General features: G+C 39.9%; 1 protein-coding gene across 2 annotated transcripts in view; it reads right to left on the bottom strand.

Annotated features, from left to right (window-relative positions):
* Positions 1-25174, bottom strand: part of LOC114244992 (cationic amino acid transporter 2) — a 44459-nt gene that overhangs the window by 15417 nt on the left and 3868 nt on the right. The window contains exons 1-13 of one of the 2 annotated variants that reach the window (XM_089728982.1): positions 20688-20788; positions 14919-15167; positions 12996-13124; positions 11630-11785; positions 10216-10320; positions 9111-9248; positions 8897-9045; positions 8641-8738; positions 6045-6184; positions 5679-5781; positions 5406-5497; positions 4163-4329; positions 3412-3520 (exon numbers count right to left, since the gene is read on the bottom strand). In XM_089728982.1, coding sequence (XP_089585108.1) covers positions 3412-3520; positions 4163-4329; positions 5406-5497; positions 5679-5781; positions 6045-6184; positions 8641-8738; positions 8897-9045; positions 9111-9248; positions 10216-10320; positions 11630-11785; positions 12996-13124; positions 14919-15167; positions 20688-20703 — 1651 coding nt within the window. In that variant the 5' untranslated portion in view covers positions 20704-20788. Of the gene's footprint in view, positions 1-3411; positions 3521-4162; positions 4330-5405; positions 5498-5678; positions 5782-6044; positions 6185-8640; positions 8739-8896; positions 9046-9110; positions 9249-10215; positions 10321-11629; positions 11786-12995; positions 13125-14918; positions 15168-20687; positions 20789-25174 lie in introns of those variants that run through there. The other variant, XM_089728981.1, reaches the window with a different exon arrangement.

Here is a 25174-nt window from a genome sequence, read left to right on the forward strand (position 1 = left end):
CGTGAAATAGCTACTTTGGCAAAACGCTAAATCTTACTTCCACTTCATTTACGTAGAAAGTGTAAATATTTTTGAATTGCTGAAGTCCATGGGCGACGGTAACCACTCACCATCAGGTGGGCCGGTATGCTCGTCTGCCTACAAGGGCAATAAAAAAAATTTATATAATGTTAAGGAGCTATTTAAATCCCTATTTTGAAACATTCTTTATTGGTGCTCCACTTGTATTGACCTTACCGTGATGTTATATAGCCTATAGCCTTCCTCAATAAATGGGTTATCTAAAACTGAAAGAATTTTTGAAATCGCACTGGTAGTTCCTGAGATTAGCGCGTTCAAACAAACAAACTCTTCAGCTTTATAATATTAGTATAGATAAATAATACTTTATATTCAAATGGTTTTAAGGTTATTGCGATTTCGAAAGCTAGAGAAATAACGTTTCACATTTGAATGTTATCAACGCGTAAGCTGCGTTAGTTAAATTAATAAAGTTTTTATTAAATTATTATAATTATTACGAGCGGCAGGCAGCAGCTCGCCTGCGCCCCTGGCGTTGCTGATGTCCTTGAGCATTAGCGACTGCTCAACATCGAATTGACTGTATGCTCCTCTGCCTACTAAAGCAGTCAAATCCTTAAAACATAGTCAGTCAATTTGTTTCGTAATTTTTTATTGCATAGATTTTTTCCCTACCTATGCTAATAGCCTTGAAAGGCTATTTCAGCTTCGCCCTAACATGTCACTCACGGAGCTCAAACCGGAATGTTGCTAACACTGACCCTAGCAAGAGCAGTGCTTCGCAGAATCTACCACCGGATCGGAAACGCGACCCACTAAGAAGATCCGGCGAGAAACTCAGTGGGCTGTGTCTATGGGATCGGATTGATGGACGAGCTTACAGCCCACCTCGTGTTAAGTGGTTACCGGAGCCCATAGACATTTACAACGTAAATGCGCTACCCACCTTGAGATATTAGTTTTAAGGCCTCAGTATAGTTACAACGGCTGCCTTACCCTTCAAACCAAAACGCATTACTGCTTCACGGTAGAAATAGGCAGGGTGGTGGTACCTACCCGTGCGGACTCACAAGAGGTCCTACCACTAGTAATGTAAAATGTTTTCACTTGAATTTTAGAGGACTGTGACGTAACATTTTTTTATATTTGTAATATTCGCTTGCTGAAATTGCTTCATGGCATAAACAGACTGGACAGTGGTGCCTGATCGTGTGAGCTTACTATATATACGTCCTGACACTAATAAATACCTAAATTAGGTCTGTCTTGTTATCCTTTGGCTTACCAAAACTTACTGGCTGACTTATTGAAGCGATTTATTATCTATCTATTAATTCGTGAAGCAAAAAATTTGTAGCACTTTTTACAAAAATTACGCAGACGGAGGACTATGAAATTTCCCACACTTATAGAGAATTATACATAGATACTACATTAAATCAATAAAAAAATCATTACACACACTACCATGTATTTGATACAACACATATGTGTATACATATATGTGGGATGGTATGGCGAAATCTAGTGGATATTTAGTTTAACAACAAAATCTTTTATTCTTTCAAAAAAAATACTATCCGTAACATCGTTACGTCAATTTGTTATCTGTCATTTATATTTTCTTCTTTTAAAATAAAACTAGTGTGCCAGTGTGAATTAATCAAAAAGTACCGATCTCCCCACTTATATACTCTTTGTTTATTGTCAAACTTTTGTTATTCTTTAAAGTCTGTGGTCAAATTGAGTATAAATTAATGTTTGTCTTTAAGTCTTACTTGTTATAGTGTAGTCTTCAGTCAAGTTACTTGTCTATAGTGTAGTCTTGGCGAAATCTGTGAGAAGTATAATTAGTCTTTGACAATAGAACCATAATAATGTTCAAACTTATAATTTCAATTACTTATAGTCAAATGTCGACTACTGAGGGGACCACTAGTTATCAATAAAACAAAAGAGAAAACTGTAATGAATAAACAAGTCTAAGCTTTGTGACCACTATTTAAGGTCGAATTTCGATTATCCCCCGAACACTTGTCAATACAATCAGGTGACAATTAGAGGTGAAGTTTGATCGTGCTATGGTTTATAATTGTATTGTGAAGTATGCTTGGAATCACATTTCTTGTTCTATTTTATGTATAGTAATTGATTTACTAGAGATCCCGCAGTAGTAGAAATTCGACTATAATTAATTGGAATTGTAAGTTTGTACACTATTATAATTGTATTTTATACTTCTATTTACAAATACAAATTTCGCAAAGACTACACTATAAAAAATAATAACAAAGACAAACAATATTTAATCTATTCTCAATTTGACAACAGACGTCAAGAACAAAAGTTTGACAATACATAGTATGTAGTGTGTGTAAAGTTTTCTTTATTGATTTAATGTATCTTTTATGCATTATTTAAAAAAATATTAGCATTGTGCACTTCTTCTCTATATTCTCTATAAGTGTAGAAAATTTCGTACTCCTCCGTCCGCGCAATTTTCGTAAAAAGGGATACAAAGTTTTTGCTTCACGTATTAATATATAGATAATACGACGAACGTCTTATCCTTTTAGGCCACGACGACTTCGAACTTATTTTTACTCTCAGTAAAAGTTTTGATTATTCACTAAGACTTTTTCAGTGAACTTGTAGAAAGAACACAAGTTAATAAGCCACCGTTATGACACATTTAAACCTGAAGAAACACTAAATTCACTAAATAAAACATTTCACACAACCTCGCTTTTCGCGTTCCCGCCAAATATTTAGAATCACGTTTTTTCTCTTTGCAAATGTACCTACACGTAAAACCATATGTAAATCAAATTTTATATTAGTAATTTAATAGCGTTATAATTACGTGTTCCGGAATCAAACCCACTTATAACTATTAGAGGGTACAAGTAATAACTTCGGTTTGCAGAGTCATGTGAGAATCGGTCGAGTTATGCAAAATGCGACATCCGAGGTCCTTACAATATTGGCTGTATGGACCGAGTTTCCTTTGCTTGAACCAGGACGAAAAAAAACTGTAGTGCTGGTATTTTTAACCTACCGCTGACCTATTTCCATTTGTTTGTGTGCAGCGCAGATAGAAGAAAACTCTACCTTTCCCCCTTACTACCTTACCCCTCCCCCGCACTAGGAGCAGCTACCTGCGGCACCTCACTACCATTGAGTTATTCCCGTCTTTTATTTCTCCACGCTTGTTCAGATACCTCATTTTATTTAAGACATACATAAAAACAGCTGCAATAAGTACATGTATAAAAAATGTATACTAATAAGTGTTTAATTGTAAAAATTTGCCAATCTTGACTTCCAGTTCTGAGCTCGACGCTCCGTCGCTAAGCTAAGCCTAAATATGTTGTAATTATATTTACTTACCGGCTACAATCCAGACGCCGAACCGAACCCACGTCATGTAGTCTAGGTTCAACATCAGATACACGTTGATTAATATGCTGAGGCCGGGCAGCCACGGCACCAGCGGCACCTGCGACCAAGCAGACCAACGCACTGTCATACACAGCACCGAGAGAACAAAGCATAGGGACCTGCAGTAGACCACAGGGACCTGCAGTAGACAACAGAGACCTACAGTAGACAACAGGAACCTGCAGTAGACCACAGGGGCCTGCAGTAGACAACAGGGACCTGCAGTAGACCACAGACTTGTAGTAGACAGCAGACCTGCAGTAGACAGCAAGGATATGCAGTAGACAACAGTGGACAGCAGTAGACACTATTGTCTACTGCTGTCCGTCTACTCCAATCCTCTATAGGATTGGAGTAGACGACAGTGAATTGCAGTAGCTTTCATGGAGTACCCTAGAGTTAAACCCTACTTACTGTAACGGATTGATGACAGCGCCATTTAGTTTCGTGTCTAGTGATTTTTTTTAATGAGATTTTATTACTTGGTAACTAAGACCTTTAAGTCATGTCTTATTTTAATTTATATTCTTATTTTTATGCAAAATGATAATATGCAGTGAAATGAAATGAAAATGATTAATTAGAATTTGTAAAATTACCCGGTTACTTACTGTAACCGGATTAGTAAACTAACTATTAGTGAACTAATCCGGTTACAGTAACGTTGTTGAGTGGAATGGAGTGATATAAAAAATCATACGGAAAAAGCGAGTTTCTTCTCGGACACCGGCTGCCTCGAGATGCAGCACAGCGTGGCCACCACCAGCGCCGTGGCCAGCAGCAGCAGCGCCGTGTACCCGCCGTGCCCCTCCAGGACCCGGTCGCCGTAGCTATTGACGCACCACATCATCAAAAAGCACCATATCCCTGAAATCAATTCACCAATCAACATCGGAATCGTCTTTTACTCTACCATAACTATACCGTGGATTGTTTTTAGTGTCTATGGGCAAAAATTCTTCAGAGAGACTTGGTATCAGCTGCTGGACAAAGATGTAATATGAATGACCACCGCAATCCCCGCCCGAGACGAGGCGGATCCCCTAACGGTGCTTTTAGGTACCACAAGCAACGGTCACCACCCTCGTCGAACCCGTCGCTTGCGACGAAGGGCTCGAGGAGTACACTAACCCACAGACACAGCCCACTGAGTTTCTCACCGGATCTTTTCAGTGGGTCGCGTTTCCGATCCGGTGATAGTCTGCGAAGCACGGCTCTTGTTAGGGCCAGTGTTAGCAACGATCTCTGATTAGAGCCCCGTGCATAGGGCCCTGAAACTGCGATACTTGAAAACAATATTTTTTTGTATGGAAACTAGCGACATCTTGTAGCGAATGCCCCTAAACTTATACGTTGGCAAAATTAAGGCATTTAATTATTGTAAAACTAAACTCAAAAAATAAAAAAAAGAATTAATAAATCATACAACTACTTACTTGTTATAGACAAATAGATTAAATTTTACCAATTTGTGGTTTCTGAAAATTTACATCATCCTTCATTTAAAAATAAAATATAGGATAGATAATATTATGTTACTGCCATCTACAGAAGCAATGAGAAACTAATCGAAGCGAGGTCATCTAGTGGCCGACGCCCGTAAACATTTTTGTTGAGTGCTTGATTTGCTTATCTATAACTGATTTATCTAACTATAACTGATCTATGCCCTATCTATCTAACGTACCTATCTATATAATATCTATATGCTATATCTATCTATATACTTTACCTATCTATATACCTACCTATCTCAAGGTGGGTGGCGCATTTACGTTGTAGATGTCTATCGGCTCCAGTAACCACTTAACACCAGGTGGGCTGTGAACTCGTCCACCCATCTAAGCAATAATAAAAAAAATGCCCGTGAGCTCACCTACTTGCTCGGTCAAATTAGTATGACCTCTCGAGGTCACTATAATAGGTTGGAAAAAACCAGTTACCGTAGAGCGTGACCAGCACGGTGACGGTGGTGGCGGTGCGACGCGAGGGCGCGGCTCGCTCGGCGCCGGCGCGCTGCGGACTCGCCTCGTATCTGTACAATCACATCATGTCACTCACACGACACTAGATGGCGCTGTCGTCAACTTTTCTAATAAAACATTTTTGCGTACTAGATGGCGCTGTTATCAATATATTTTGTTTAATATCAAAAATTTGTCTTGTGTTAGAAAACATGTATAATAAAATTTAAAAAAAGATTTCTTTATTCTCACCTAAGTAGTAAAACGCAGGATGCGACCATTGAATACGCCAGTAAGGTGCCGATGGACATCATGTGAATCAGCTGCTCCAGTTTGAATATCATGGCCAACGTACCTGATTTTCAAACTGATTGTTAGCAATATTTAAAAAAAATTATCTGCAAAATCAAATATTTTGGTCAATTGCTACAAATATTGTGCTCTATTTATATTCATTGGTTCACAAACTTTTTTGTACGTTGTTGTAGTTTGTAACCTGTTAGGCGGGGTACATTCAGAATAGTTGAGCTCCTCAACCTGGGAGATCACCTTTGAAACCACACCCTGTATCATTTAGAGTCCTGGAGAACGCTGAATGCCAGCAGTGGGTACACTGACCGGTGAGGAAGCCGGCCGTGATGGTCCCGACGAGCGGCGTCTGGTACTTCTCGTTGACGCGGCCCAGCCACCGGAACAGCAGCCCGTCCGACGCCATCGCGTAGATGATCCGCGGCAGCGGGAACACCGCGCCCATCAAACTGAACCACACAACACACGTTGTCATGTCAGCGCACTAAGCACGACAGGCACATTGTCATGTTAGTACACTAAACCGGCATCTCGTTTTTACCATCGCACCGCCCGCCACCGGAGTAGAGTTCATCCATACTACCTGGAGGCACTGCGGTCAACCACAGTGCGTTTCCAGAGGTCTTTTTTGCCAAGTACCATCCGGCTATGGAATGATCTCCCCTCCACGGTGCGAGCGCTATGACATGTCCTTCTTCAAACGAAACTTGTGGAGAGTACTTAAAGGTAGGCAGCGGCTTGGCTCTGGCCCTGGCATTGCTGAAGTCCATGGGCGACGGTAACCACTCACCATCAGGTGGGCTGTATGCTCGTCTGCCTAGAAGGGTAATAAAAAAATAAAAACTAAGCACGACAGGCACATTGTCATGTCAGCACACTGGGAACGTCGCTAGTCGTTCAGTTCTTAATCAGTGTAGTAATACTACTCAACGGTGGGCTGATGTTGCTTTACACTCTCTGCTAGCACTGACATATTTTGATCAAAATGTCTATTAATAATTTTATGAAAAATAAACGTTTCGCTAATTAATATTGCGTAATAAGCGAACCCGACGTGCCCCTAGTGGCAAGCTCAAACAAACTATGTTCCAAAGGACAATGCCCAAAAGTGGGCCAACTTTATGTCAAAACTATTTGTACTTGAAAAACTATGCCTTATTTTTTCACGTTGTTTAGTTTATGTATCAACATTTCTTCCAACCTGGCATTGTTTTACAAAAAAATAAATTACTTATTTGATAACATCCCAAAACTGAGTGCCATAGTTTTTAAATTCGCCAATAGACAAAGGGCTTATAGTAAACATTTAAACTGCCAAACGAGAGAGTTGTCTGTGACTTGAACAACAATTTATAAAAAATTAGCTAATGGTTATAATTCAGACTTTTTAGTTTATTTTTGTTCAATTCAATATTTATATATTGTAATAATAATTATTACTTAAAACCATTAATTATTTAACATTTTTAGATATTATTGATTCCATTAGTAAAAATCTCAATGGCCTACCATTACTCTATTCTTATATATGATCAGAGAGTTTTGGCAGCAACCCGAGTGAAGCGTCACTTGAAGTTTTATTTTAATGTTTTTTAATAGTTTATTGTGATGTATAATATATAGATTGGGTGTTGTTTTGAGTATTAAACGTCAATAATCGTTGTTCACGATTATTGAGGCATTGGAATAAAACTGTGGCTAACATAGCAGTGACTGTTTTTTTTTTAAGATAAAAGGTCTGCGGAAATTCACCCTCACTCAATGTGCTATTCATCGAGTTGACGTCAAAACTCCCAAAAAGCAATAAAAAGAAATACACCAGTTGGTTACGCGCGGATTTAGTAATGGGATGCTAATGAATTATTGGGATGGCGCCACCTTTGGAGTTTGTCAGTTACTAATTACCGCGAGCGTAATTTAATCCAAAGCGTGGTGTTAGCTCCCGATCGATAACGCTTCACCGCTAGCTGCCTAGATGGCGGCACATGTACCGTAGTGCACGTAGTGCTTGTGCTTACGAAAAGCTACGTGAGCTTCGCCCCCCTCCCGCCGCCCGCGCGCTTCCATCGCCGAAGCCCGCACCACAGTCACTGGCAAGGTCTACAGGTGAGTGCAAGTTCTTTTAATTTATTGCCATTTTATTGCTGCTTCCGTGTAATCATTCGCCCGCCCGCTCGCTTATGTGTATTTAATTTATATCTTTAGTTTGATTACTAGCTTTTGTTTACCGCTATATAGTTTTACCGCTCCGCTAATTATAAGTGACAAACATTTGTCACATACCGCTTAGGACGGCTATTTACACGCCTTTCTACAACCCCGCTTTATATGCTCCCGCCGCAGGAGGGCTATTTACACGCCCCCTTGCTACCCCACCAGTTTTTTATTGAAAAAAAATAATTAAATAACTACGACAGACTAGGCTGTATAGGCTACGTTCTTTGCTTGCTTATTGGCGAATTTAAAAACAACAACAACAACAATATCGTTGCCGGCTTCCGGATTTTCATTTCATTTTATTATTATTAAGAGGGTATTATAATAATAAAATGTACGTAAGGGCTTATTTCTAACAACATTAACCACAATTAACTTATTTAATACTGTAAATAATGATGAGAGCGATTATTGATTTCGAAGAAAACAATTAACAACTTAATTTTAGCTGCAGAAAGAAACAGATTTCTCATAAACCTGGGTGAGAATATAATAATCGTTTTCTGAATATGAAACGATATTTCTTTGTCTATCAAATTAAGTTAAAACCATCATGACCCGACAACTTTTTTTAGGGGCCCAAACGCCTTAAGAAAATGGGCATTGTCCTTTGGAAAAGATATAAAGAATTATTTATTTTGAATTATTTTATATATAATTAAAGAATAAGAAAAATGCATCTTATTACCTTGAACACAGGGCGCATATGGCTCCAACACTGACCGCATACTTAGCCCACGGCCAGCCTAGACGATCGTATACAAAGGGGAATGGCGCTTTTTCGTCCTAAAAAAATAGCAATTTTTTGGTACAAGACACAGAATGTATTTAACAGTGGCGAGGGGAGCGCGGGAGGGGGGCGCAAGAGGGGGCGCGGGAGGGGGGCGCAAGAGGGGTCGCGGGAGAGGGGCGCAAGAGGGGGCGCGGGAGGGGGGCGCGGGTACCTGCAGGTAGTAGGGCAGCACGAGCGTGAGCACGCAGGACACGCCGCAGTAGGCCAGGAACACGACGAGCAGCGAGCCCGCCACGGCCGCCGGGATGCTGCGCTGCGGGCGCCGCGCCTCCTCGCCCGCCGTGGCCACGCAGTCGAACCCTGCACAGCGCCGCCGTGAGAGCGCGCCCGTCCCGCGCGGGGGCGGGCGCGCTGCTGTACCGTACCGATGAACCCGTAGAAGCAGACGGCGGCGCCCCGGATGATGCCGGCGAGTCCGTAGGGCGCGAACCCCCCCGTGCCGTAGCTGCGCCCTTCGTCCTTGGGCACCTCCGACTCCGGAATGCGCCAGTTGCTCGTGTCCGCTGCGAGCACAACATTTATATTTACATATTCATTTGAATAAGCTCTGACGTGGTTTAAGCCTTTGATTATTACCCAAAGTACGAGGTCAATGCCCTCGCGATTTTGAAGTGAAAGTTCTTTAGGCGCATGAGGGTAAAAATTTTACATATGTAACGTCACGCAGGTAGGTATGCAACGGAAGTGTCGAAAAAGAGAGAGAGAGCGATCGAGACCGATTGAGCGAGAGCGATTGAGAGAGTAAGACAGGGCGAACGTAGCATGAACGGAGCAAGCAAGTGAAAAATCGAAAGAAAAAGTGAGACAGAATGCTCAGTTCCTACATACTTTAAAACATACGTATAAAGTATTTTATTTTTAATACAGCGCCATCTGTGAGATGTTTTAATACTAACGTGTGTATGAAACCTCTTGTAGTGAATTTCAATTTAGGATATACGTGAAGTTAAAATATCAATTCACAGAGGGCGCTACCTCATACTATAAAAGGTGATTTACAATTATTTACTAATGACAAAATTTTACTAACAATATACTTAGACATTTAGGATAATTGTATTTTAATTTTTGAAGGTTAGGTACGGTAGGCAGCGGCTTGGTACGATAGGCAGCGGCTTGGCTCTGCCCCTGGCATTGCTGAAGTCCATGGGCGTCGGTAACCACTCACCATCAGGTGGGCCGCATGCTCGTCAGCCTACAAGGGCAATAAAAAAAAAAGGTTTCACTTCTAACACGTGTGAATTGCATACATGTTATTTTTTTTTGCTATACTTTGCTGGCTCCCTAAATAGACTTACTTAGGCTTAAAAAAAATCTAGATTGGCAAACGGATGTCGCTTTCTGATTATTTTGAATTAATATTATCCTTACAGCTTCCATTGTGTGCGTCAGCAGATTTAGCTTAGATCTTGTTGGAATATTAGTTTCTCTATGAGCACATTGACTCTATGTGTTTATATGTAGAGTTACCCTTGAGCGAGCCGGAAACGATGACGAAGAGCACGACGCAGAGGTTGATGGCGGTGCACACGTTGTTGAACTTCGTGGACTCCTTCACGCCGAACGACAGCGCCACTGCGCACGCACAAACAGACGCACTTAGTATTGCGACATGTTTATAGACATATATCAATCGACTGTTGGTTTGTTCCGTCGATCGTTACCGAGAGTCTTTGAACTCGGTGATGCAGTTTTCATTAGTACAGACTTAACCCTTTGACCGCTGTGTAAGTCACCAGTGCCCTACGCGGCGCATTGAAGTACTTATATCGATTTTTGTTACTAAGTCGCCTGGATTGCCTAACTTTGCCTTTTTTGATTGTTTATGTACATTTTAGTCTTTTAGAAATAAATTCTCAGTATCTTCGAACTGGTCTTTCCTAGACTCTACTAGATATTCCGGCGCCTTAGTAACAGAAATCGACATAGTTACTTCAGTGCGCCGCATAGGGCACCGGTGACGTACATGGCAGTCAAACAGGTATGATAAGTACGTATTAGAATATTTTGGATCTGTCTGCGGGATTCGAACGCCGGTAATCGCGTTACTAGATATGGGCACTGCGATCGCCTTATCCTTCAGGCCAGAACTTGTCAATAGTGTGTTGTGACTCCAGTGCGCCTCTCACGAGTCGTAGCGGAGAGGGGGAAGAAGTCCTTGGTGACATATCTCGCCCAACGTAACATTGGGGCAGAAGCCGGCGAAGACGGGCCCGTGGCGCGCACATTATGGTACCTGGGTCCCGCTCAGCCGGAGTAAAGTGGCTCGATAGGGTTTAGTCGGTAATCGATCAGCCGGGCGGGATTGGCGAGAGCTGAGCTCAACTCAGCGCGCCATCCTAAAAGCGTAGTCTCCTATGACCAATTGGGAGAGAGCGACGACTTCTTCGGTCCGCGACCTCTTTTTCACAAGAGGCGCAGAGTTCGACACAACCCGGCACCCACCCCTGTCGGCCGGGTATCCGTAAAGTGAGATTCCCCAAAGTTAAAAAAAGGTCTAAGCTAAAAATATCAGCGTCACCGGGCTAGTAGATGAGCTCACGGGGCTCAGAGCTGACGATGTTACTAACACGAACTCTAGCAAGAGCCGTGCTTCGCCGAATCTACCACCGGATTAGAAACGCGACCCATTGTGTGCTCAGTGCGAGCTTTTTAACGTTCTCGATAGCGTGAAAGTTAACTCATATTTGTATGGAATGGGATCGTTTGCGTGCGTTTGCCGCTAGGGGTGCTGTTCCAACTGCATACAAAATTGGCTTAACTTTTATGCTATCAAGAACGTTAAGAAACTCTCACTAAGCACACTGGGAAGATCCGGCGAGAAACTCAGTGGGCTGTGTCTGTGGGTTAATTTACTCGCCGAGCCCTTCGACGAGATCCTCACCAGAGAAAGCCATAATGACGGAGAAGGCGAAGACGTCGGGGTAGTCGGCCAGGTGCGGCGAGTCGATGGGCAGCGCCGCCTCCAGATGCGACGAGATCGCCTTGTTCAGCAATGAGTCCAGGTACTCGCTCAGCGCCTTCACCACTGACGCCGCGCCTAACGCGTCACCAACCAATACATCCAACACTTTCAACAACTACCGTCTAATATTATAAATTACTAAATGTTACAATTAAAAAAACACTCTTAAAAACCAACCCTTGTTTGACTGAGATTGTGGTGAATGCTTTTGTGTCCCTAAACTTTTTTTTATTGCTTAGATGGGTGGACGAACTCACAGCCCACCTAGTGTTAAGTGATTACTGGAGCCCATAGACATCTACAACGTAAATTCGCCACCCTCCTTGAGATATAAGTTCTAAGATCTCAGTATAGTTACAACGGCTGCCCCACTCTTCAAACCGAAACGCATTACTGCTTCACTGCAGAAATAGGCAGAGCGGTGGTACCTATCTGCGCGGACTCACAAGAGGTCCTACCACCAGTAAGCATTGTAATTCTATTTAGTAATTTATTTAAGTCGTTCGAATCTAGTGATCTAGTGATGTGACAAAGTTAATGAACACATAACATTACACATAAAACGACCCAAATCGACGATTTCCATTTAACTTCGGTGTGTCGAGAACACATAGGACGGTAAAAAAATTACACTGATAATACCTAAATTTCGCTTAGATAGGGGACCAAGCTCGCAGCTCTACTGATGTCTAGTGGTTATTGGAGCCCATAGACTTCATAACGTAAATGCAGCCACCAGGTCTCAACTACATACATTGTACATTGGTCTTCAAGCACTCTTCAAATCGGAGCGGATAACTGCCTTACAGCAATCTCCTTCACAAAGCTACTCCGACTGGGATACGATAACGAAAACTAACCTAACTTGTAAATGCCAAAACCGTGCAATATAAGTTGTCCCTATGCAGTCCCTGACATATACCAAGGATCGATTACTTATTTTTTTTCCTACCTATGCTGATAGCCTTGAGAGGCTATTACAGCGTAACCTTAACTAGTAGGTGAGCTCACGGGGCTCAAACCAGGAGGTGTTGCTAACACTGGCCCTAGCAAGAGCAGTGCTTCGCAGAATCTACGACCGGATCGGAAACGCGACCCACTGAGAAGATCCGGCGAGAAACTCAGTGGGCTGTGTCTGAGGGTTAATTCGCTCGTCGAGCCCTTCGTCGCAAGCGACGGGTTCGACGAGAACGGTGACCGGTGCTTGTGGTACCTAAAAGCACCGTTAAGGATCGGGAGGATCCGTAATTACCGGCGACCACGAAAAGAGGATTCGATGACTTACCTATAATATATTCGAGTATGAGATTCCATCCTATTATGAAAGCTATGAACTCGCCCACGCACACGTAGCTGTACACGTAAGCAGAACCAGCCTTTGGCACGCGAGCACCGAACTCAGCATAGCACAAGCCTGGAAATTAAAAAAACAAATGTCTAATAAAATCTCAAAATCTAATAAATAATGTTTCATGACTCTAAGACTCTGCCTTAAAGACACTGAAACTTTATTAAATAACTTTTAATATTTTTTTATTACACACACATGCCCTCTTACTCTCACTCGTTACACACAGAGGGTAATGTAATACAATCATTCCAATATCACACTTTTGTTATTTGTAATAAGCTCACATATTGTCACTTTTGGGCAATTTATGAATTTCAGTGTAATTTTTGTCTAGTAATTTTGTATTTTTGTGTATTGTATTGTATTATTTTGTATATTTTGTATCTGAAGATTCTTAAGTAAAGCTGATGTTTTCTCTGAACGAGGAGCACTGTTGCTTGAGATACAGGTTTTACCACCTAGCTCAAGCACAGATGCAAATTATGATTGTGTTTCTACTTTTATGCTAACAATAAATAAATAAATATTTAAAATAAAAAACGTTTTAAGACTTTAAGTAGAACTTTTCAATTACAATTGGTATTTTGGAAATGGAATTTTCAATTAAATTAAAATTAGTTTTTCTAAACTTCAAACTGAAAGGTACCGTAAGCTCTGACAGATAGGACCACAATTACCCTGACCGTTTTTGCCGCCAAGAAGTTATTTAATTCCACTTGGAATGAGGGACCGTAGTTTTAAAATATAAAAATTAATTGCTGTTCGTTAGTCTCGCTAAAACTCGAGAACGGCTGGACCGATTTGGCTAATTTTGGTCTTAAATTATTTGTGGAAGTCCAGAGAAGGCTTAAAAGGTAGATAAATATGAAAATGCTCGGAATTCAATAAAAATAACAATTTTGTTTTACCTTTGATGTGTCCCGCTTCGGACGGATTCCTTTGGTTTGTTTTAAGTTTATTTTATACAAAAGCTTAGGCCTTTTATTTATCGATTGAGGCACTACAAAGTCTGCTGGGTCAGCTAGTTTTAAAATAAAACTAAAATATCGACCATATTTCTCAAGACAGCAACCACGTTGTAAATTTTATGGGCTACAGTACTTATAACAAGACAAGCTGCGAGCTCGCCCACCCGCCAAACAAAAATTAACATCACTAGACAATGAATTGAATTTTCGTTTTATCCTACCGCCTCCAATTAACTTCAGTTCAGTCTATGGTCTTGTAATTAATGTGGACAGCGGAAATTACAACAACATATCTTAATCACGCATCGAGAGTAATTGATAGAGTCAGTAAAATATATTCCACCGCTCAGGATGTTTGCTTGCTCTACATACGCTCCGAATGTGGTTGTTCGGAACTTGTATAAATGCAAGATTATCGTGTAGTTAGCCCGAATCAGGCTTCTGTCGGATATCCAACACTCTATGATAACTATCGCTTGAATAATATGATGATGATGAACTCTTTGACAGCAATCTTTCTACGTAGAGTATTAGCCCTTCACTATTCCATTACGATCCGCAACTCTTCATACCACAGCCACGAGTTTCAATACCAGCGGCGGTCAAACCACACTCCTATACCACTTTTGACCTAAAGTTCAAATACCACCCGTATTTTGAAATAAACTGTGGTAACGAGATGCAAAGTCCCTTTTTTTTAATTGCTTATATGGGTGGACGAGCTCACAGCCCACCTGGTGTTAAGTGGTTACTGGAGCCCATAGACATCTACAACGTAAATGTGCCACCCAGCTTGAGATATAAGTTCTAAGGTCTCAGTATAGTATACATACATATTAGTCCCTTTACCCATCCTTCGTAAATTGTAAGATCACACTCGAAATCTCACCTGCAAACACACTAGCCACTGCCGCCAGCAAGAATGATATGACCACAGCCGGTCCAGCATAGTTCTTGGCCACGTCACCAGCCAGCACGTACACTCCGACTCCTAGAGTGCTGCCGACCCCTAACGCTGTCAGATCGAAGGCAGTCAAGACTCTTGCCAGTCTGGCCGCGCCTTCCTCGGCAACCTTACGTCGAGAGAGGACCTGGTACGCGAGCCGGGCTGCATGAGTCGCCCCGGCTTTTATACCACCTAGAAGCAAAAAAGAACTTCAGTAAATTTTGGAAGACTTTATAACCTTTATTTATTTATTGCTTAGGTGGTTAGACGAGCTCACGGCCCACCTGATATTAAGTGGTTACCGAAGTCCATAGACATCTACAACGTAAATGCCGCCACCTACCTTGAGATATGAGTTCTAAGGTCTCAAGTATAGTTACAACGGCTGCCCCGCCCTTCAAAACGAAACGCATTACTGATTCACGGCAGAAACAGGCAGAGCGGTGGTACCTACCCATGCGAACTCACAGTATGTACTACCACCACTAAGACTTTTAAGACTAAGACCACTAAGATTTTACACAAATCTCAAACATGTGTTGGACATCCCACTATCTAGAAAATAATATATTGATACCGACCATATTATGAATGTATTCACTGGAAAATTTGTAGTAATATTTCAATATGGTTCGTTTATTATTTTACAAGCGCAATAATAACTTATTTAACTAACTTAACTAAAAATGACACGAGTACGCATATTTTAACAACATGTTCCACATATTATACTAATTGAAAAAGTACAAAAAAACCACAAAGTGACAATGACATTGTATATAACCACCGTCATTAAAAGAGGAAAAAAACGCTGTATACATAAAGTTTTCATCAACTAAAATATAGTTATAAAGATTGTGACGTCATGTCAGTACTGGCAATGTAAAGGGGCTTAAGTCGCATCAATTCCTGAACCTCTCTTGAACACTTTCATGTACATACAATTGATAGTTTGTTTAGAAATCAAGTCACAAAGTAATCATGGCAATCAATAATAGCCTTTCACTTGTCCGTTAAAAAACTTTTGAACACTAAATAAAGTGTCTTTTAACAAAAATCAAGCGAAACGGCACACTTTCGTTACGACCATAACATAGTTTCTACAGATAAAAACGGTGACTAATATTTTTAGCAATGAGAAGTAGACGATGGGTTGTTGATCTCGAATGTTCCACCTGACATTCCGAAACTCGTACAGTTTACGATGTGGATTTCCACCACCCTTGGACTAAGTACAGTCTCGAATGAATCAACCTGATGATTTTATGCTTGCCCTAATTCTTCGTTTTGTCCTTCAAGAAGAAACACTGTCGATGATTTCTTTATACTTCACCACACGCCCTTTCACCAGCATTAATGTACTTGCTCCAAAACATATTTTTTTCTAACCACAAGTTATATTTTGTTTTGGTTTGAAAAAGCAGGCATAAGTCTCCTTAAAGATTAAAAATTTCTAAGCTACACAATGCGATTATTATTTCTAGAAAAGTTAGTTTATGGTAAATTCTTCTTCGTGCATTTATAAATCGTTCTTAGCGGCAGAATGTTGCCGGGATATGCCTATATAGGAGCGCATCATCTACATCAGCTTTTTTTTTTCTACCTATGCTGATAGCCTTGAGAGGCTATTTCAGCTTCGCCCTAATGTTTGTAGGTGAGCTCACGGGGCTCAAACCGGAGAGTTGCTAACACTGACCCTAGCAAGAGCAGTGCTTCGCAGAATCTACCACCGGATCGGAAATGCGACCCACTAAGATCCGGCGAGAAACTCAGAAAAATACTTTACATTATCTTAAAATATTATATGAAGCACACCGAAAAATAGTTAATAATGTAATAAATTCAGAATTAAAACTACTTTTAGAAGAAATAAAGTTATTCAAACGTATTGTAACAAAACAGACGGTAGTTAGCAAAATATTCAATTGTCGACGAAGAACAGACAACGCAACGACAGAAACAATGTGATGGCAATAAGAAACGCCAATATAAGCCGTGAAATTTTTGTAAGATTCGTGAAAACCGAATAATAATATTATACAAGTAATACTATTATATAATAAATACTTTACATAACATTGGATCATTACAAATCTATGTTTTTTTTTTTTTTTTTATTGCTTTGCTGTGTGGACGAGCTCACAGCCCACCTGATGTTAAGTGGTTACTGGAGCCCATAGACATCTACAACGTAAATGCGCCACACACCTTGAGATATAGTTCTAAGGTCTCATATAGTCACAACGGCTGCCCCACCCTTCAAACCGAAACGCATTAGGGTAAAACCTGGATAGATGCCGCAGCGGGATAGATGCCTCATGTTCTAAAAACCTAACTTCCCGCACTCATGACAAAAAATTAATTTAATAAGTAGGAACCACAGTCACCCTATACCTTATCTACCATTTGACAATCGCGTGGTGACGAAGTGTTTTCCTCGTGCACATAATTTTCTCCGCGCGGAATTTCACGAACACGTCAAAGATTGAAAGGTTAGCATTTAGCGTGGTATAACTTTATAATTAGTGTAAAATTCCATTATATTTTTTGCTACGTGAATATATTGGTTCATTGAGTCTGCATCTAGGTGTAAATAAATGCTATTAAGTTTATAATTTATTTACAAAAAATTTGGGCATCTATCCTTATCACAAAGGATAATTGCCCTGATTTTTTGGGGTATAGGTGCCTTTAGAGGCATCTATCCCTCCATACTCTGCCATTTCAGAATACAGCAGAAATATGCCACGAAAACATAAAACACAAACAACTGATTTACAGTTCAAGCAGCGAAGATGAAGACAACCCACTTAACTATAAAATGAAAGGAAATAAAACAATAGATTTGCCCCTAAAGAAATCTAAGGGATAACCCTAAAACGCATGTAATAATATCTGCATTGAATGTTTTGAAAACTATAAAAATACGAAGTCGTAATCCGACTGAATTCAATGTTTAGTGTTTCAGAACTAGCTACATGAAACGTGTTTTTCAGAAATTATGTAGAAGATGTGGAAAATTTAAAGCACTATCCAGTTAAACTTCAATTGGACAAAATAATAAAGATATCTTTATTGTGTTAATTTAATATAAAAAATATGATTTTGCAATGTACACATTGACACTTAATGTGAATATTTTATAAACAATTAATTGTTTAAACTCTTGAGAGTTTATATTTTTGTTGAATAAATATATGTAAAATTTAATTTCATAAAAAAATAGGATAATGCATGTTGAAACTAAAAAAATTGAAGTTTAGCTTACGCTTACTTAACGCTTTAAAAATTTAATTATGATCATTTGTGTGATATGAGAACTATCTTTTAATTATAAACATTCATAGACTTAAAAAATACAAAATATTTTTTATTATTATGACCCATGTTTCTTGGAGACAATTATTGCTCTGTTAGGAATAGAACTTCTTAATATTTGGTTTGGTTTTTACATTTTCACGATATAAAGGGCATCTATCCTGCACGGCAGGCATCTATCCTACTCAGTATTTTCTTGGTGGGGCAACTATCCATACAGTTAGGCATCTATCCTCCAAAAAAAGGTTCTACAAAAAACGAATTTCTGCAAAATCTGTATTTGATTGGTTAAAAAAATTTTATACTAATTAAACATAAGGGATTGAGCTAACTACATTAATAGAAATTATTCGAATAAAATTTATATTTTCAAAATTACATGACTATTTCAAAAAGTGGGGCATCTATCTCGGCTTTACCCTACTGCTTCACGGCAGAAATAGGCGGGGTGGTGGTACCTACCCGTGCGGACTCACAAGAGGTCCTACCACCAGTAAAAAAAAATTTTGTGTAAATTTAGTACGTCCAAGAAACAAAATGAAAATACTATTTCAATGCGTTACAAATATGATTTAACGCCTTCATAGGCGTATCTATTTTACCGGACAAATGCGGCAGCCTTAATATAGGTTTGTATGTTAGACGTGTATATTTTATGTATATTATGGGTATGTTCATAGAATTTTGATATCGTCGTGGCCTAAAGGATAAAATGTTCGGTGCATTCGTATCTAGCGATGCATCGCTGTTCGAATACCCGGCCAGTACCATTTTTTCTAATGAAATACGTACTCAACAAATGTTCACGATTGACTTCCACGGTGAAGGAATAACATCGTGTAATAAAAATCAAACCCGCAAAATTATAATTTGCGTAATTAGGTACTGGTGGTAGGACCTCTTGTGTTTCCGCACAGGTAAGTACTACCACCCTACCTATTTCTGCCGTGAAGCAGTAATGCGTTTCAGTTTGAAGGGTGGGGCCGTTGTAAATATACTGAGACCTTAGAACTCATATCTCAAGATGAATGGCGGCATTTGTAGATGTCTATGGGCTCCGGTAACCACTTAATATCAGGTGGGCCGTGATGTCGTTCACACATTATAGTAAAAAAAAATATTATTGATCTTATTTATCAATATATTTTTTAAACCTATGGAACATTGGTTCTTTTTCCCTACCTGTTCACTATTAGCCAAGGGACTATTCCGAATACGCGCAGATATATTTCTAATGTTAAACACAAAATTAAATCATTAGACCCCTAAGCACCGGTCACCTTCCTTGTCGAGCTGTCGAGCGAACTAATCCATAGACACATCCCACTGAGTTTCTCACCGGATTTTCTCAGTGAGTCGCGATTCCCATCCGGTGGTAGATTCAGCGAGGCACTACTGTTGCTAGGGTTAGTGTTAGCAAATTCTCTAAGGTTGAGCCCGTGAGCTCACCTACCCGTCCAGGCTGGAATAGCCTCTTAGGCGAATAGTTAGGGAAAAAAAGACATGTGATGCGTTTTTAAAATTCAGTTTAAAACCTCATATTGTAATAAAATCAGTCGTAAACTTTATAAATTTGCGTAATCACAGATGGTGGCTCTGCATCATAGGATCGTGAATATTCGAATAAAACTGAGGCATTCACGATTATGTTCGTGACTGTCCGCTTAGCAACAGAACGTTTGCGACATTAATTAACAAACCATTCGTTTTAATCATAAATATTATCAACTAGATATTAAAGAACACAAGATCAGTTGTAACAGAAAATGAATCCGTTCAGATTACAACACCGATTCTTCTTAGAACTGTGGCTCTTTGTGGAACCAGTAGTTGTTTTGATATTCATACATGTTATGATTACATTTCTTAGAAGTTGAAATAAAATTAATATGAACTTGAATACAATATAAAAATATTATAAAACTGATGAAGAGTTTGTTTGTTTGTTTGAACGCGCTAATCTCAGGAACTCCTGGTCCGATTTGAGAAATTCTTTCAGTGTTAGATAGCTCATTTATTGAGGAAGGCTATATAACATCACGCTAAGACCCATCATCAGATCTTGATGATTACAGGAACATTCGGGAAGTCTACCCTTTCAAAAAAAAAAAGAAAAAAAGAATCGGTTCAAGCACTTTCGAGAAATCGGTGAACATACATAAATAAAAAAATTATGGTCGAATTAATAACTTCTTCTTTTGAAGTCTGTTAAAAAGCGTGATTTCAGTAACTTAAATAGCTCCTTAACATTCTACAAAAATATTTTCACTTTATACGTAAATGAAGAGGTGGGTACAATTTAGCGTTATGCCAAAGTAACTATTCCACGGGGACGAAGTCACGGGCAAAAACTAGTACACTATAAATGTTAAGAGAAAAAACACTGAAACTTACGTATTAAAAACCGCATCGCGCTAGCTCTTCACGCAAATATATCGTTAATACTGTTGACAAGGAACAGCGAAGAGAAACGTACTCTTCATTATAGTTTAGCGATATCCCAGTAACTACACTACATTTATCTATACTAATATATAAATCTACAGTGGTTTTTACGGATGTTCCGTTATGACTACTGAACCATGCATCCGATTGACTTGAAACTTGGTATCCATGTAGTAAATACATGTACTTAATGGATAGGCCAATATTTATATGAGTGTTGGACTCCCTACATCAGTTGGGGGGGCGTTAATGATGAGAATCTTAGTGGGGGTGAGAAATAATAATGTCAATTTTAAATGCCCAGCGAAGCGGGCGAGTACCGCTGGATCGTATATAAAGTTTTAGAGGAATTTTGTGTAACAAATTAATAAAAATATGCAAGTCGAAAGAATCGTTGACAATGAAAAACTACAGTTATCATATTGCTATACATACGCCAAATGATGATCAACATTGCAAATAATAGGAGTTAAAGGATGAAATTGCCGTTTTATTGTAATAGGTACTTCGAATTGACATAGAACCTTCATGGTTCGAGATTTTTGAGTGAAGCTCTTCTTTTAAAAAATGTGCAACATTCGATTATCGACGTTCAGTTGTTTTTTTTATTCATCTTCTTCATCAAAATGAAGGAATATTGGATCGAATTGTGACATGTGATGAAAAGTGGATTCTTTACGATAACCGTAAGCGAAAAAGCAATGGCTGACCCCAGGTCAAACGCCGCAACAGTGTCCTAAAGCAAAGCTTACCAATAAAAAGGCAATGGTAACTGTTTGGTGATCTCAGCATTGTGTTATTCACTATATCTTTCTCCGATCTGGTCAAACAATTCCTCCTTCGTCGTGGAAGTCAATCGTGAACATTTGTTAAGTACGTATTTCATTAGAAAAATTGGTACCTACCTGCGTGATTCGAACACCGGTCCATCACAAATTACGAATGTACCGGACGTCTTATCCTTTAGGCCGCAACGACTTCAATCATGTGAATATGCCGGTATTTAAACCCCGCAAGTAATAAGGACCTACATTGTTAAATTAAATTCCCGATTTTTATATAGGTGTGTCATTAATGATGGTGAGGCTAGTTGTGGGCTCACACAGACAGATACTGTAATTGCGTCTATCTCTACACCGAAATTAATGTAATTCATTTCAGCAATTGAATGAATTTTAAGGACAGACAAATTAGGTCAGAATTAACAGTCGATGGGAAATAACAAAGGAATGGCTTTCTATAGGTCAGGAAATACTGCTTGGTAGACCAACATCCTAATGTTATTGTTTCGAACAGATAGCACAACTAAACTTTTCATCCAATAAGTTCCATTCTATGATAGCTGCTACAATAATAATTTCAGACAGTGAAGAGACAAGACAATATGAATGCCATATTGATGTGCCTTTGGAAAACATACAGCATTGTATTATGAAGAAGCAGTGTGTACTTAGCTTAAATTCCTTGTCTATGTCCAACCATAGACAGTCAATTTAGTTCCATCTTTAGCCGCTAGGTGCTGCCAGCAAGTATAAAGGAAGCGCAGCCATCTTTGATCTTCATAGCGTTGTGTACTTTCGTACTGTGAAGTCGCAAATCCACAAATATTTATTCGACTTCTTATTAATTGCAAAAAATATTTATTTTGTGTTTCTATGAGTGTTATTTTGCAATCATTACGAGTATTATTTACCAATCCTATCATCGGACGCCATGAATCACGCGTCATCTGTTGGAGATGATGTTGAGTCAAGCTCCATAATTTCCGAGAGGGAAGATGTCCAGGCGAGACGCGATGGAGACGCCTCGCGTTCGAACAGCTCGTCAAGCGAAAAAGAACAAAAGGAGTCTCTGCGTAAGAAACGACGGGATTCAAAGGTAACGGTCGATCTTCGAATCGGCTCGTTATCCCACCAGGTCAGTGACGTTGTAAATCTAATAATGCATCAACTGTGTGTAACAATTGAATGTAACGAAAATTGTTGTAAACAAATTGATCTCGTCAATACGGAAATTTTGACAAAAACACAACAGATTTAAACTAATAATCTTTGTAACATAATTACTGAAAACTTTGGCAAATCGTCGTACAAGTTATCCGTAAAAGCGTCTTAAATTGTATGCGGAAAAAAGGGCCGTATGGATAAAAATAAGACGTCAAAGTTTAATTTCCGTGATCTCTAACAAAGTATCCTGTTGCCAACGCACCACTCATTGAGGAATTTTTGTTTGATAATACTAAATTGAAATCTATTCAGTCCCTCGGAGGGCTACAATCCTATTTGTCACAACCTCGTACAAAAGGCAAGCCAAACATGATAAACAATTATAGTCTGTAACATCTGGCACAATCCAGAGGGGGCAATTGAAGACACCGACGGGAGGCACTGAGTGCCACCAAAATTGTAATAATTTGTAAACCATGTATGATTACCAAATAACGTAAAAAAAAAAAAAAAATCCTTTTTCTGCGGAAGAAAAGCGACGGATCAATGCGTCCAATTTTCGATTTTCGAGAGTTGAACAAGGTCGTAAAGATAAAACACCTAACTGTTTTCGGACACCTCGGTACCAAACTTTCCCCACCCAGGGGACTGGATGATAAAATTGAACATTTCTCAGGAATATTTTTCTAGTATAGGTCGCAAAATTTCGTCGATACTTCTTGAGGATCAGTACCTTCAGGAAGGAATCGGTACCTTCTTATGAGTTAGTATGAAATGACATGCCTACCCTTCGGTCTGGCTTCAGAGCCACACCTTTTTGCTTCTATAACATGCGGGTCGCAGAGACCTTGCGTGCAAAGGGAACTCGAGTGCTAGTGTCTACTAGACGACTTCCTTTTGGTCGACCAAGACAAATCCAAGTTGAAACTTCGGGCTGCAGAAGCTGTGAAGCTTTTGGATTAACCTTTTTTGCTTCCATAACATGCTGGGTCGCAGAGACCTTGCGTGCAAAAGGAACTCGAGTGCTAGTCTACCTAGACGACTTCCTTTTGGTCGACCAAGACAAATCCAAGTTGAAACTTCAGGCTGCAGAAGCCGTGAAGATTTTGGATTATCTGGGCTGGCATGTCAATTTCCATTATGTAGGGTGCTCGGTCGCTCGGTCGCGGAGACATTGCGTGCAAAGTAGAGTGCTAGCTTACCTACACGACTTAATCTTGTTTCACCAAGACAAATAAACGTTTTTGTTCCCATAGCATGCTCGGTCGCGGAGACCTTGCGTACATAGGGAAGTCAAATGTTAACGTACCTACGCGACTTTCTCTTGGTCCTTGAAGACAAATACACCTTTTTGCTTCCATAGCATGCTCGGTCGCGGAGACATTGCGTGCAAAGTCGAAGTGCTAGCTTACCTACACGACTTGATCTTGTTTCACCAAGACAAATAAACTTTTTTGCTCCCATAAAATGCTCGGTCGCGAAGACCTTACGTACATAGGGAAGTCAAATGTTAACCTACCTACGCGACTTTCTCTTGGTCCATGAAGACAAATACACCTTTTTTGCTTGCATAGCATGCTCAGTCACGGAAACATTGCGTGCAAAGGGATGTTGAGTGTTATCCCACCTACGCAAGTCCCTCCTGGTCCATCAAAAAAAGTCCAAGTTGAGTCTTCAGGCCACATAAGCTGTGAAGCTCTTTGATTATTTGGGCTGCCAAGTCAGCCTTACAAAAAATCAATTAGTACACTGGTTCAAGAGATGACATGGCTAGGGATTCGATGAAAAATTGCGAGAAATAAAGTGGCCACTCAACAACATTCTAGCTCAAACTCTGACGGAATTACATCACTCTATGTTAACTTGCAAATTTTCTTGCGAAGTTTCAAGATAAAACACCCCCGTAAAAAACAGGCCATCCTGCATGTGTCAACAATTAAATGCAGTGCTGACGCGGAGCCACATGTCAGACATTGCCGATACACAAAACCAACCATTTCCTGGCAACGGAAGCTTCGGACATGTGTACGGGTTACAAATGCAGTGCTGACGCGGAGCCACATGTGAAACATTGCCGAGACACAAAACCAACCATTTCCTGGCAACGGAAGCTTCGGATATGGGTAGGGGTTACAATTAGACAAAATATTAACGTCCTGTCTATGGTCAGCTCAACAACTGAAACGGCTCAACCACAAAAGAGCTATTTGCAATGGTAGTGACAATCAAAATGAATCTGAAAGTATTTCACTAGCGGTTGACCTTTCGATTTTTTAAACTAAGCGATAAGTTCAAGATAACTGTCAGCTTATAATCTCTCGGGGAGGTACAACATCGTAGCCGATAGGCTATCACGAGGAAATCAACCTGCGAAATGGCACTTTTTACCACAAGTGACCACAAAAGTTTTTCGAAAGTGGGGTCATCCGGATATAAACCCATTCGCCGACCAAGATTGGATACCTTCAGCAGACCGTAGAGGATGCAACT

This window comes from Bombyx mandarina, chromosome 08 (genome assembly GCF_030267445.1).
Source record: "Bombyx mandarina strain Sakado chromosome 08, ASM3026744v2".
In the NCBI taxonomy this organism is placed as follows: domain Eukaryota; kingdom Metazoa; phylum Arthropoda; class Insecta; order Lepidoptera; family Bombycidae; genus Bombyx; species Bombyx mandarina.